This window comes from Salvelinus sp. IW2-2015, linkage group LG18 (genome assembly GCF_002910315.2).
Source record: "Salvelinus sp. IW2-2015 linkage group LG18, ASM291031v2, whole genome shotgun sequence".
NCBI lineage: Eukaryota > Metazoa > Chordata > Actinopteri > Salmoniformes > Salmonidae > Salvelinus > Salvelinus sp. IW2-2015.
The window spans coordinates 38,222,586-38,237,680 of NC_036858.1; the positions used below are offsets into that span (position 1 = coordinate 38,222,586).

The window sequence follows — 15,095 nt, forward strand, 5'->3', positions numbered from 1 at the left end:
GGGATGGTGCCAGGTTTCCTCCAGACGTGACGCTTGGCATTCATGCCAAAGAGTTCAATCTTGATTTCATCAGACCAGAGAATCTTGTTTCTCATAGTCTGAGAGTTTTTAAGTGCCTTTTGGCAAACTCCAAGCAGGTTGTCATGTGCCTTTTTATTGATGAGTGGCTTCCGTCTGGCCAATCTACAATAAAGGCCTTATTGGTGGAGTGCTGCAGAGATGGTTGGTTGTCCTTCTGGAAGGGTCTCCCATCTCCACAGATTAACTCTGTAGCTCTGTCAGAGTGACCATCGGGGTCTTGGTCACCTCCAGGACCTAGGACCTTCTCCCCCAATTGCTCAGGTTGGCCAGGTTGCCAGCTCTAGGAAAAGTCTTGATGTTCCAAAATTCTTCCATTTAAGAATGATGGAGGCCACTGTGTTTTTGGGGACCTTCAATGCTGCAGATATATTTTGGTACCCTTCCCCAGATCTGTGCCTCGACATAATCCTGTCTCGGAGTTCAACGGACAATTGAAAAAAAGTAAAACAAAACAAAGTGCACTTTGTTTGCAGTCTTTCCAGCTTCAGTTTGAAGTGATTGTTTTAGCTGTGTTGATGGCTAGCTCCTCTGAACAACAGTGTCCAGGCGAGTGAGCACATTTTCTATGCCAGGCAAAATTGTTATGGATGTATCCAAATAAATGTCACTAGAAAACAGCTTAAATAAATGCAAATGCAGCTACTATGCTGTTATTCTGGCTGCACTTTTTGACATGACTGTAAGTTAGGTGTAGTCAGCTAGCTAGCTAGCAGGCAAGGGATAAGAACGTTGCCAGCCAGTATGGCAATGGAACATTTAGAATGAATGACTGGGTCGTGTCCATATATACAGAACAAAAAGACTGAACGACCAGCAGGCTTGGGTAGCAACCCTAGATTTGTGTCGGGACTATATCTTGTGGAAGGATGAAATAGTATGAATACATTTATCAAAATAACGTTTTTAATGAAAATATGTCAATCATTACTTGAATATGTTGGTCACCCGTTGTATAAAAGTGATAATGCCCTTGAAACCAGTGTTTGGAGGATGTATTGGCATGGTTTGCCGGCCCTCAACTTCGTCCCGGGCCTAACACCTGTGCCAATATTTCCTCCAAACACTGGCTTCTCTGGCATTATCACTTAATTATACATTGCAACCATACCAGTCAACTAGCTAGTTTGCCTATTGACATGCGTCTCCTGTAGGCATTATGGGCAGCTAAACTGTTCATGCAATGTCATTGCTACAGCATGTTTAACCATCTATTTCACATTGCATTTGATGATTATTAGCCTAGAAGGAATCTGTTGATCGTGAAGAACGACAACAGCCTCTATATGTCAAAAGAGCTTTTTGAAAAGTCTCTCTGTAACCATGATGCACCTAAAAAGTAATGATTGCTTTTCAACAGGGGTTAATTGTACATTTCCCGTCAATTATATATGTCCTGGGCTGCTTGATTTTACTGTTGCTTTAAATTAAGTGGTTTTGATGCTTCATTTCCTTTGATGCGTCAATGCCTTCTTACATAATGTGATTATGACGCTATCCATAGATGTATTCCTGCCCACTCCTTTCTGAGCGAACATTGTTCACAGAACAATTGTTTAACCAGCTATTATATAGTGACTGCTAGGGTCACAATTTCAAGCATTCTTCGTTTGAAGTATCGGTAATTTAAACAATGATGCTTAGTTGGAAACCTTTTCTCCTCACAAAGAGTTATTGGCAATTACAAGACGCTGACTTCCACAGCAAGTTTAAGCCACACATTAAGTAGAGGAAATCTCACCAGAAGTAAAAGGTTATTTGTTCGGAGTCAGCAGTTAATGTTCAACGCCCATTGTAGTGAGCTGAGTGCCTTGTGACATGGATCCTTGGCCTACATTTGGATGCAAAGCAGTGAGCCAGACAGGCACCCACATGGGTTTAGCTCCAAAGTGTTTTGAGCTTTAAAACATGGTCATAAGATGAATCAGACGGCGCGATTAAAAACCTCAGAGATCTGCAGCTCTCTCAGTGAATTACAGAAAATTTAAGTTTATATATTTTTCCCCCAGCAGAAACTAAACATTGTTTTGTGTTGCATCTTATATAACCTTATATAACTCCCAAAATAACTGTTTGTGGAGCGGTTATAACTGTTTGTGGAGCGTTAAGAAAGGTTTAGAGGGCCGTAGGGCTCTAGTGACTTTCCATGCGGGGTCAAGCTTTACTGTAGACTATTGCTCTAATATCTGTTTGCTTTTTGCGTTTCACTTCAGTATCCCAGGATGTTGTCTCATGATGTTGAGAGCAACACCTATCCCACTCATATTTATAGAATTGCTTATCAACTATGACACCAGTGCTAGAGCTATCTAGTATTGGAATGAGCACTTAAAAGCTATGGTGGAGAAGCATGAGGCACACACACACACACACACACACACACACACACACACACACACACACTTCCCCTCTCTCTCTCGTGCTTTCTCTCACACTCACACTCAGGATGATTATGTCTATTCTGCTATCGCTGTAAAATAAAAACATAGCACCAACAAGCACAGTAGCTTTATCTTGTTCTATCCATTTGTCTATTATAATAAACATGAGAGCACTCGTGGCCCATATTATAGTTTTAATTTGCTGTCGTGAGGACTGTAAAGCACATAATGGTGTTAATTCTGTCCCATATTAGAGTCACTCAGCGGCATCAGAAACACAGAGGAATAACTATGATTTTGATTTTCACCGCACTCAGCATTTAACACTTTCCAGTCCAGAAGTCTGTTTATGGCTGCCACTTTAACTTAAAAGGCATGATTAAGCTTATCTTCCTGCACCTTTCTGTTTTGTTGGCCTGTCTCTGTTACCTATGCACATGTATTATACACACATATATATATATATATATATGTATTATACACACACACACATATACACACACATATACATATACATATATACAGTGGGGAGAAGAAGTATTTGATACACTGCCGATTTTGCAGGTTTTCCTACTTACAAAGCATGTAGAGGTCTGTCATTTTTATCATAGGTACACTTCAACTGTGAGAGACGGAATCTAAAACAAAAATCCAGAAAATCACATTGTATGATTTTTAAGTAATTAATTAGCATTTTCTTGCATGACATAAGTATTTGATACATCAGAAAAGCAGAACTTAATATTTGGTACAGAAAAACTGATGTTTTGCCATTACAGAGATCATACGTTTCCTGTAGTTTGACCAGGTTTGCACACACTGCAGCAGGGATTTTGGCCCACTCCTCCTACAGACCTTCTCCAGATCCTTCAGGTTTCGGGGCTGTCGCTGGGCAATACGGACTTCAGCTCCCTCCAAAGATTTTCTATTGGGTTCAGGTCTGGAGACTGGCAGGCCACTCCAGGACCTTGAGATGCTTCTTACGGAGCTACTCCTTAGTTGCCCTGGCTGTGTGTTTCGGGTCGTTGTTATGCTGGAACACCCAGTCACGACCCATCTTCAATGCTCTTACTGAGGGAAGGAGGTTGTTGGCCAAGATCTCACATACATGGCCCCATCCATCCTCCCCTCAATACGGTGCAGTCGTCCTGTCCCCTTTGCAGAAAAGCATCCCCAAAGAATGATGTTTACCTCCATGCTTCACGTTGGGATGGTGTTCTTGGGGTTTACTCATCCTCTTCTTCCTCCAAACACGGCGAGTGGAGTTTAGACCAAAAAGCTCTATTTTTGTCTCATCAGACCACATGACCTTCTCCCATTCCTCCTCTGGATCATCCAGATGGTCATTGGCAAACTTCAGACGGGCCTGGACATGCGCTGGTTTGAGCAGGGGACCTTGCGTCGCTGCAGGATTTCCATGATGGCGTAGTGTGTTACTAATGGTTTTCTTTGAGACTGTGGTCCCAGCTCTCTTCAGGTCATTGACAAGGTCCTGCCGTGTAGTTCTGGGCTGATCCCTCACCTTCCTCATGATCATTGATGCCCCACGAGGTGAGATCTTGCATGGAGCCCCAGACCGAGGGTGATTGACCGTCATCTTGAACTTCTTCCATTTTCTAATAATTGTGCCAACAGTTGTGCCTTCTCACCAAGCTGCCTGCCTATTGTCCTGTTAGCCCATCCCAGCCTTGTGCAGTCTACAAAATTTATCCCTGATGTCCTTACACAGCTCTTCTGTCTGGCCATTGTGGAGAGGTTGGAGTCTGTTTGATTGAGTGTGTGGACAGGTGTCTTTATACAGGTAACGAGTTCAAACAGGTGCAGTTAATACAGGTAATGAGTGGAGAACAGGAGGGCTTCTTAAAGAAAAACTAACAGGTCTGTGAGAGCCGGATTCTTACTGGTTGGTAGGTGATCAAATACTTATGTCATGCAATAAAATTAAAATGAATACTTAAAAATCATACAATCTGATTTTCTGGATTTTGTTTTAGATTCCGTCTCTCACAGTTGAAGTGTACCTATGATAAAATGACAGACCTCTACATGCTTTGTAAGTAGGAAAACCTGCAAAATCGGCAGTGTATCAAATACTTGTTCTTCCCACTGTATATATTTTTTTTTTTTAACTAGTCAGTTAAGAACAAATTCTTATTATAATGATGGCCTACCCCGGATGACGCTGGGCCAAATTTGCGCAGCCCTATGGGTCTCCCAATCACAGCCGGATATGATACAGCCTGGATTCAAACCAGGACTGTAGTGACACCTCTTTTACTGAGATGCAGTTCCTTAGACCGCTGCACCACTTTTTTTTGTTTAAAAGTGTTGCATATAGACTGATTTTTGGTACCATATGTTGTTTTCTGTTACAGGTTATGACTTGCATATCTGCATGCATGATTGATTATGTGTTGTATTTCATTAATTCACTTGATCAGTCATGTGACACAGTAGTGTGGAGTCTATCACTCACTGTGCTATGGGGAAGAGCTTGGGCTATAATTGTGGCTTATTTTAAACTGATGATTTTGCAATTCTCAATACCTGTCTCCAAGGGACGAGTTTCAGATAAGCGATAATGGAGGCAAACTTCGAGGGAACGATCCTGGTAAATATTTTAATAAACTCAAAGTAACTGACTGAAAGTCTGAGTGAGTTTACTTTAACATGGACAGTTAACTTCTCTGGGATATGTGGGACGGTAGCGTCCCACCTAACCAACAGCCAGTGAAATTGCAGGGCGCCAAATTCAAAACAACCGAAATCTCATAATTAAAATTCCTCAAACATACAAGTATTATACACCATTTTAAAGATAAAACTTCTCGTTAATCCAGCCAAAGTGTCTGATTTCAAAAAGGATTTACGGCGAAAGCACACCAAACGATTATGTTAGGTCAGTACATAGCCACAGAAAAACACAGCCATTTTCCCAGCCAAAGATAGGAGTCACAAAAAGCAAAAAAAGAGATAAAATTAATCACTAACCTTTGATGATCTTCATCAGATGACACTCATAGGACATCATGTTACACAATACATGTATGTTTTGTTCGATAATGTGCATATTTATATCCACAAATCTCGGTTTACATTGGCGCCATGTTCAGAAATGCCTCCAAAATATCCGGAGAAATTGCAGAGAGCCACATCTAATAACAGGAATACTCATCATACACTTTGATGAAAGATACATGTTTTACATAGAATTAAAGATACACTTGTTCTTAATGCAAACGCCGTGTCAGATTTAAAAAAAACTTTACGGAAAAAGCACACCATGCAATAATCTGAGACGGCGCTCAGATATAACAACATTTCTCCGCCATGTTGGAGTCAACAGAAATACGAAATTACATCATATTATTCCCTTACCTTTGATGATCTTCATCAGAATGCACTCCCAGGAATCCTAGTTCCACAATAAATTGTTGTTTTGTTCGATAATGTCCATTACTTATGTCCAAGTAGCTACTTTTGCTAGCATGTTTAGTACACATGTCCAAACGCTCGCGCAGATCCAGGCGAACGTTGGACGAAAACTTCAAAAAGTTATATTACAGGTCGAATAAACTTGTCAAACTAAGTAGAGAATCAATCTTCAGGATTTTATCATAAACATTAAATAACGTTCCAACCGGAGAATTCCTTTGTGTCTACAGAAGTAATGGAACGCAAGGCGATATCATTTGGAATGCGCATGACCAAGAACTGGCATTCTGCCAGACCACTGACTGAAACACCTCCCATCCGGCCCCACATCACAGTAGAGGCTTCATTCAACGTTCTACAGACTGTTGACATCTAGTGGAAGGCGTAGGAAGTGCAAACAGATCCATATCTTACTGGGATTTGAATAGGCGATGAGTTGAAAATCGACCAACCTCAGAATTCTCACTTCCTGTTTGGATTTTTTCTCAGGGTTTTGCCTGCCATATGAGTTCTGTTATACTCACAGACATCATTCAAACAGTTTTAGAAACGTCAGAGTGTTTTCTATCCAATAGTAATAATAATTTGCATATATTAGCATCTGGGACAGAGTAGGAGGCAGTTCACTCTGGGCATGCTATTCATCCAAAAGTGAAAATGCTGCCCCCTGTCACAAAGAAGTTTAAGATACTGGTAAATCTTTTGAAGGATCATTAACAATGGTTTTCATCTCCTACCATTTTTAATTCTCAGAGGTTCTAGTATCCATTCCGTTGTCCTATTTAGGGACAGTCCCAGACACGCCAGGCCATTTTATACAAATGAGATTACATCAATTGGCTGCCAGCAGAGGGGATATTAGATTATACAGGTAGCGAGAATGTTAGATCAGTTTTTCAAATCCTTTCATGTTTAATGTAAAGATATAATTCCGTTTTATGAAGACACTTTTGACACTCAGAAGCAGAAAAGAGCTATCTGATGAAAGAGAGAAGAAGCTGAGAAGCTGTTCCTATTTTATTTCAGAGGGCTCCTACCCTCGCTGGATAAAGCCCAGATTTGTCAGTCTCCATATAATCCATAACTGGATTACAGTTATGGATCCTCGGCACGATCAGTTTGATCTCTCTGCTTCACTTATTCCAGCCACAGAAATGTCCTACAAGAGATACTGACTCGCTAGGTGCAAAAAAATGTGGGTCCCTCTAGGGTTCTTTTGGAAGGGTGATAAAACTATCTGGGACCATAATGACTCTTTAGTGATATTTTAAATGTTGGGTGAGGTGGCTAATTTTAATATTTGGGGGCGTAGTAACCGTGAGTGAGAGTTTCATTCCAGTTTGTCTAATGCGTTGTGTTATGCCATTACCTACAATATATGACTTTGGCAAGTGATGGTATCTTGTGAAAGTCTCACATGCCCTTGTGTTGAATGGCTGACTAAATTGGTAAGTGGTTCTCAATTCTCTCCTCAGAGTCCCCCAGCTGTTCCAGAGGTAGCTCTTTTATATTTTAGTCATTTAACAGATGCTCTTATACAGAGTGACTAACAGTTAGTTATATTCATCTTAGGTGGGACAACCACATATCACAGTAAGTACATTTTTTATCATTAAAGTAGCTACCAGCAAGGTCAAAGCTAGTAAGGGGGGTCAAGTGCGAGTGTTTGTGAACAACATTTTTTTTTGTGGTGAGAGGAGGGTTAGGTGGGATTATTCATTATACTCTTTGAAGAGGTAGGGTTTCAGTTGTTTTTGGAAGATGGGTAGGGACTCTGCTGTCCTAGCTTCAGGGGGAAGATGGACAGGGACTCTGCTGTCCTAGCTTCAGGGGGAAGATGGACAGGGACTCTGCTGTCCTAGCTTCAGGGGGAAGCTGGTTCCACCATTGGGGTGCAAGGCAAGAGAAGCGCTTGGACTTTGCTGAGCGAGAGCTGCAATTCCATAGGGGTGGGAGGGCGAAGAGACCAGAGTTGGCAGAATGGAGTGCTCGGGTAGGGGTGTAGGGTTTCGGCATAGTCTGAAGGTATGGAGGGGCAGTTCCTCTTGCTGCTCCGTAGGCAAGTACCATAGTTTTGTAGTGGATGCAAGCTTCGACTGGAAGTCAGTGGAGTGTGCAGAGGAGCGGGGTGACATGAAAATTTAGGAAGGTTGAAACCAGGCTGGCTGCTGTGTTCTGGATAAGTTGCAGGGGTTTGATGGCACAAGCGGGGAGCCCAGCCAACAGCGAGTTGCAGTAGTCTAGACAGGAGATGACAAGTGCCTGGATTAGGACCTGCACCGCTTCCTGTGTGGAGTAAGGTCGTACTCTACGGATGTTGTAGAGCATGAACCTGCAAGTTTCAATATTTTAATGTCACATTCAGAAGTACAGTGAAATGCCTTTCTTGCAAACTCAAAACCCAACAATGCAATAATCAATACTAGAAAAAAAAACATGAGAAATAAGAAGAAATATGAAGAACACAATAAGTAAGCATACTATATATAGGGTCAGTTCAAATACCATATTTACAATTTGCAGGAATACTGGAGTGATGGAGGTAGATTTGTATAGGGGTAAGGTGACTAAGAAACAGGAGACAAGATAAACAGAGTAGCAGCAGTTTGTATGTGAGTAGGATGGCATGTGTGTAGAGTCAGTATAAATTGTAGCTGTATTGTTAGAGAGGGGTAAAGATAAAAGGGGGGTGTGTTCATAGACAAAACAAAGAAGGCCTTTAAATGACCAATAATCTTCTCGGCAAAATGTAAATTGTCCCACACAAAATCAATACAGTTCAAACGACAATAACTCACGCTAACTCCCTTTAACTAAAATGTCACATAAAATATGACTTGCAGGGGACTAACAGTTAAAAGGAGCGCATAGGAAAAAAACAAAGTCTGATGCAGTGAAAAGCACTTGAGCGATAGAGGGAAAATGAGAGAGAGAGGGGGTCTTAGCTGTTGACTTCAGGCTTGCAGTTGCACTGTCGGTCCGTCTGATACACATGATGGTTTGTTGGTTTGTTTTTCAAAGCTTCCCAACAATGTTCCCAATTACTCCATGTAAACAATGACAGGAGCGGTCCCAAAAGATTACAATCACGAGAGCGGTAATCCCGGCGATCGACTTAAACACTTTCCAACTAAACTGAAAATAAACAAGATTTATCCAGAGTTGCAGACACTGTCAAACTGCAGTGCCGACCGAGAGCTCTGAGCCATCTATATTTCCACCTTCCTGATTGCTGATGCACTTTTAAAGTGGCAGTGCACGGTTAAGGCGCCGTGCAGGATTTTTCCACAAAATGTATGTGCATATTATCTTTGAGTGAGCAGATGATGGAGTGAATGTATGTGTGATTCTGTAGGGTCCTGTGAGTGTGCATAGAAACAATGCAAAAACTAAAAGAAAAGATACAAGTTTAACTCAGATGGTCCGTGTAGGCATTTTGTTAGCTATTTATCAGTCTTATTGCTTGGGGGTAGAAGCTGTTCAAGAGCCTGTTGGTGCCAGATTGATGCACCGGTACCGCTTGCCGTGCAGAAGCAGAGAGAATAGTCTATGTAGGAGCGAGTCACTGCTTTGATGTTTGCAGAGAACAACAGGGTGTTGTCCGGGGTCAAGCCAAGGATCTTTGCACCGTGATGGAGAGGTGTTGGAACGTGCAGACCTTCCCTGGGAGGAAGAGCAGCTCCGTCTTGTTGAGGTTGAGCTTGAGGTGATGGGCCAACATCCAAGCTGAGATATCTCCCAGGCACACAGAGATGCATGTCGCCACCTGGGTGTCAGAAGAGAGGAAGGAGAAAAGTAGTTGAGTGTCATCCACATAGCAATGATAGGAGAGACCATGTGACGATATGACGCAGCCGAGTGACTTGGTGTATAGAGAGAAGAGAAGAGGGCCTAGAACCGAGCACTGGGAGACACAAGTAGTGAGAGTACATGGTGCAGACACAGATCCTCTCCACGTCACCTGGTAGGAGCGGCCTGAGTGTGCAGATGGGAGGATTAAGAGGAGGATATCATGGTTCATGGTGTTGAAGGCAGCAGATAGATCTAGGAGGATGAGAACAGAGGAGAGAGGGTCAGCTTTGGCAGTGCGAAGAGCCTCCGTGACACAGAGAAGAGCAGTCTCCGTTGAGTGAACAGTTTTGAAGTCTGACTGGTTAGGGTCAAGCACATCGTTCTGAGAGAGATAGCAAGAGATTTGGTCAGAGACAGCACACTCAAGTGTTTTGGAAAGAAAATAAAGGCATACCAGTCTGTAGTTTTTGACGTCAGAGTAGTTGAGTGTTGGTTTCTTGAGGAGCGGAGCAACTCAGGTCATTTTGAAGTCAGAGGGAACACAGACAGTGGTCAGGGATGAATTGAGGGAAGTGAGGAATGGGAGAAGGTCTCCAGAGATGGTCTAGAGAAGGGAGGAGGTGATGGGGTCAAGCGGGCAGGTCGGACCTCACTATTCGCAGGATTTAATCTGGAGAGAGATGGGAGAAAGAGGTCAAGGCGTAGGGTAGTTATGTGTGAGTGGTACCAGTGGACTCAATAAGCTGAGTGAATGAGGAGCGGATGTCGTCAACCTTCTTTTCATAGTGGTTGACAAAGTCGTCACAGAGAGTGAGTAGGGAGGGGAGGGGCTGGAAGACTAAGGAGGGAGGAGAAGGTGGAAAAGAGTTCCCTAGGGTTAGAGGCAGAAGCTTGAAATTTAGAGCGATAGAAAGTGGTGCAGTGAATACAGAGGAAGAGAAGGTAGAGAGGAGGGAGTGAAAGGATGATTGGTCCTCTGGAAGTTTAGTTTAACTCGGCTGCTCGCAGCCCTGTTTTGTGAGTTCGCAACTCAACCACAGAGCAGGAGATAAGGGCCAAGCCGGCCAGGAGAAAAGGAGACAGTGTGAGTCATAGGATGCTGAAAGGAAGGAGAGTATGGTCGAAGAGGAGACAGGAGGAGAAGGATTTAGCAGAAGGGAGAGATGATAGGAATAGTGGGATATAGAGAGCGAAGATTGCGACGGCGCATGACCATCTGGGTAGGGGCTGATTGGCTAAGGTTAGAGGAAAGGGACACAGAAAAGGAAACAAAGTAGTGATCAGAGATCTGGAGAGGGTTTGCAGTGAGATTAGTAGGCGAACAGCCTCTAGTAAAGATGAAGTCAAGTGTATTGTCTGCCTTGTGAGTGGGAGGGGACTTAGAAAGGGTGAGGTCAAAAGAGGCAAGGAGGGGAAAGAGAGAGTTGTAAAGAAATTAATTGAAGGCAGAAGAGCGGTGAGCCAGCGTCAGGAAATTAGTTTTTCAAGGTGTCAAGCTCATTGAGGAACTCTAAGGATACCTGGTGGGCAATATATGACAATAATGTTAAGCTTGAGTGGACAAGTGACAGTGACAGCGTGGAATAAAAAAATAAATAAAAAAAACACCTAGGAGAAATGAGTAGCCCTGTGTAGCCCACCACTGCGATGACCAGATGTTCTCAGACTATGAGAGAAAACGTAGTCAGATGTAGAGAGAACAGCTGGAGTAGCAGTGTTCACTGGGATGAGCCATGTCTCCGTCAGACCCAAAAAGTCAAGGGACTGAAGGGCAGCATAGGCTTCGATGAACTTGGCGTTCTTGACCACAGATCTGCAGTTCCAAATGCTGCCAGAGACCAGGAATTCCACATGGGTTGTGTGCGCAGGGTAGACTAAATTAGAAGGGTTGCAGCCAAGGGGTGGGGGTCGTCTGTAAAGCTTACAGGGAGAGGAGTGAACAGGTATAGAAACACACATACACTACATGACCAAAAGTATGTGGACACCTGCTTGTCAAACATCTCATTCCAAAATCATGGGCATTAATATGGAGTTGGTCCCCCCTTTGCTGCTATAACAGCCTCCTCTCTTCTGATAAGGCTTTCCACTAGATGTTGGAATATTGTTGCAGGGACTTACATTCAGCCTCAAGAGCATTAGTGAAGTTGGGCACTGATGTTGGGCGATTAGGCCTTGCTCGCAGTCGGTGTTACAATTCATCCCAAAGGTATTCGATGGGGTTGAGTTCAGGGCTCTGTGCAGGCCAGTCAAGTTCTTCCACACCAATCTTTGCAAACCATTTCTGTATGGATTTCACTTTGTGCACGGGGGCACTGTCATGCTGAAACAGGAAAGGGCCTTCCCCAAACTGTTGTCACAAAGTTGGAAGCACAGAATCATCTAGTATGTCATTGTATGCTGTAGCATTAAGATTTTAAGGGGCCTAGCCCGGGACCATAAAAAAAAGCCCCAGACCATTATTCCTTCTCCACCAAACTTTAAAGTTGGCGCTATAAATTCAGGCAGGTAGCGTTCTCCTGGCATCTACCAAACCCAGATTTGTCTGTCGGAATACCAGATGGTGAAGTGTGATTCATCACTCCAGAGAACGCGTTTCCACTGCTCCAGAGTCCAATGGCGGTGAGCTTTACACCACTTCAGTCGACGCTTGGCATTGTGCATTGTGATCTTAGGCTTGTGTGTGGCTGCTCGCCCATGGAAACCCATTTCATGAAGCTCCCGTCGAACAGTTCTTGTGCTGACGTGGCTTCCAGAGGCAGTTTGTAACTCGGTAGTGAGTGTTGCAACTGAGGACAGACAAGTTTTACGCGCACGCTTCAGCATTCGCAGTCCTTTTCTGTTAGCTTGTGTGGCCTACCACTTCGCGGCTGAGCCGTTGTTGCTCCTAGGAGTTTCCACTTCACAATAATAGCACTTACAGTTGACCGGGGCAGCTCTAGAAGGGCACAAATGTGGCAAACTGACTTGTTGGAAAAGGCGACATCCTATGACGGTGCACAATGAAAGTCACTGAGCTCTTCAGTAAGGCCATTCTGTAGCCAATGTTTGTCTATGGAGATTGCATGGCTGTGTGTTTGATTTTATACACCTGCTTTTATACACCTTTCAACAACGGGTGTGACTGCAATAGCCAAATTGACTCATTTGAAGGGGTGTACACATACTTTTGTATAGTGTAGTTGCCAAAGAGATCATCACTTGATTCAACTGCTCAATTAACACAATAATAACACCTATGGACTTTTAACAATATAATATGGCTGACCAGAATAAAAAAAAAACTGTATGGTTCTTCAAAAGGATCTACAAATAACCTTTCAGATTGAGAATGATTCTTTATAGAATCATTCTCCATAAAGGTTCTATAAATAACAATAACAAAGGATCCTATATAGCCCCAAAATGGGTTGTAACCATTGCGGAACCCTTTTTTGGTGCTATATAGAATATTTTTTGATTGGTTCTTTATAGAACCTTAAATTGTTATTTATAACACCATACACATTCCAGTTCGAACATTATGAACATGGTTCTTTATTGGACCTTCAAAAAGGTCCAATAAATATAGCACCAAAAAGGGTTTCGCTCTGGTTACAAACCAAAGAACCCCATCTGGTACTATTTAGAATCTTTATTTTGGTATGTAGAGGATGAGAATCATGTTGTTTTTTAGTTTCCCCATATGTTGTCCTTTGTCCTTGTGTCTCATCCAAAGTAAAGGACATAGTTAAAGGATACACATTCAGTGTTCCATCATACCGTTTGGGTAGTTTTGTGATCAATTGTGATAAGCAAAGGAAGCTAAGGAGACAGGACATCAACCATCAACTCTCTCGTTGCACATCCATATTCCCCTTGTATGTTCCTGTCAGTATGTTCCTTTAGAGTCACAGTAAAACCTGGGTTGTGGCTAGAAACATGATCATTGCTTTGTCGACCTTGTGGGCCAGGAGAACATTCAGTTGAGTCACAATGCCTCCAAGTTTGTGCGCCTCTTCTCCTCTTCTCCTTCTCCTATCTCTTCTCCTATAGTCACATGGATGTATTTATCCTCATGAGGACAGGGAGGCTATGACAGTTAAGACTCAGATAGGAAGTCATCTGGGGAGAATCCTGAAAGATGGCCCTCCTCTCCAGGGTTCCTAGGCCCTGAAGTCTGGCTTCAAATGTCTCCTGATCAGCCCTGTTAAGACAGATAGATGTTTGTGTGAAATGAACCTAGCTTCAAAAGGGAACACCACTGAGATGAGAGAGAGATGAAGAGGCAGAAAGAGAAAGAGGGAGAGAGAGAGAAAGAGAGAGAGAGAATAGGTTGTGGGAAAAAATGTGGAAGAAGAAGAAAGAAATGTGGAAGAAGAAAACAGCTGCATGGGTTTGCTCTCCATTTTCCCCTTGTGTAATCTGCTAGTTATATGTCAAATGTGTGTGTGTGTGCATGTGTGTCTGTCAGTTTCTGTGTCTGTTTGTCTTGGTGTCTGTATTTTGGGCTTGCAAGTGTGTGCGTAAGCATGTAATGTCCTGACAAATAATGTTTCTGTCAGGATGTGTGCTAAGATGACTGACAGAGATGCCGATTGTGTTAAACAGGCCATTGATATGGTCCAGGTGATACAGAACCTGTGACTGCTTGCCCTGGCACCGGTATGGTTTAAAAGCACATTTTCCAGCTTATCTCCTTCCCCCAGAATAAGCCGACTGAGGAAGTTGTGACTCAAAATACCCTTGATAGACAAAAGCAAAAACACTTATATTCTTCTCTGAGACACCTTGTCTCTGTATAGGGAAATACATGTATGTTCTGAGTAATGTGCAATTTCAATCACATAGGTTACATACAGTGACAAGAACACACACTAGGTGGTCTACTGTGATAGTAGATGTCTACAGTGAGGACTTGAATAGATGCATTTACAATGTCTACAACTTACTGTGTTGGGATAATGTGATGTCTACCGAATTCACTCATGGTGACATAACCATGGGAACTCTACACACAGAATGTGAGCAGCACACACATTGCCGACACATGTGTCCCTGAATGAGCACAATGCAGTAACAACCGTGGGTGTTCTGTACGATGTATGTCTGTGTGTGTGCATGTATGTCTGTGTCAGTGTGTCTGTGTGCGTTGGACAGGTGTGTGCTGGACAGGGACATCTGCGGTCAAATGCGTTACCTCTGGCCAGTAAATTAAAAGTGTCTCTCTTTTCCTTCTGTCCAGGTGGGCAAGCAATAACGTTTGACAGATGATGCGACGGGGGTCCTGTCTCTTCAGATGGCTCGGGATAGACATGGCGCTTCTCTGTCTGGCCACCTACAGCTGGGCCCAGGACACAGAAGGTACAGTAGACGGACATGCCTTAAAGGGAAATTCCACCACTTTTCAACCTCATATTCATCATCTCC

At 43.1% G+C, this 15,095-nt stretch overlaps 1 protein-coding gene across 1 annotated transcript in view; it reads left to right on the forward strand.

Moving 5' to 3' along the window:
- Positions 1 to 15,095, forward strand: part of LOC111977924 (protocadherin-15-like) — a 280,873-nt gene that overhangs the window by 27,100 nt on the left and 238,678 nt on the right. The window contains exon 2 of the mRNA XM_070448498.1: positions 14,911 to 15,029. Within this exon, the coding sequence (XP_070304599.1) occupies positions 14,936 to 15,029 (94 nt within the window). The 5' untranslated portion in view covers positions 14,911 to 14,935. The remainder of the gene's footprint in view (positions 1 to 14,910; positions 15,030 to 15,095) is intronic.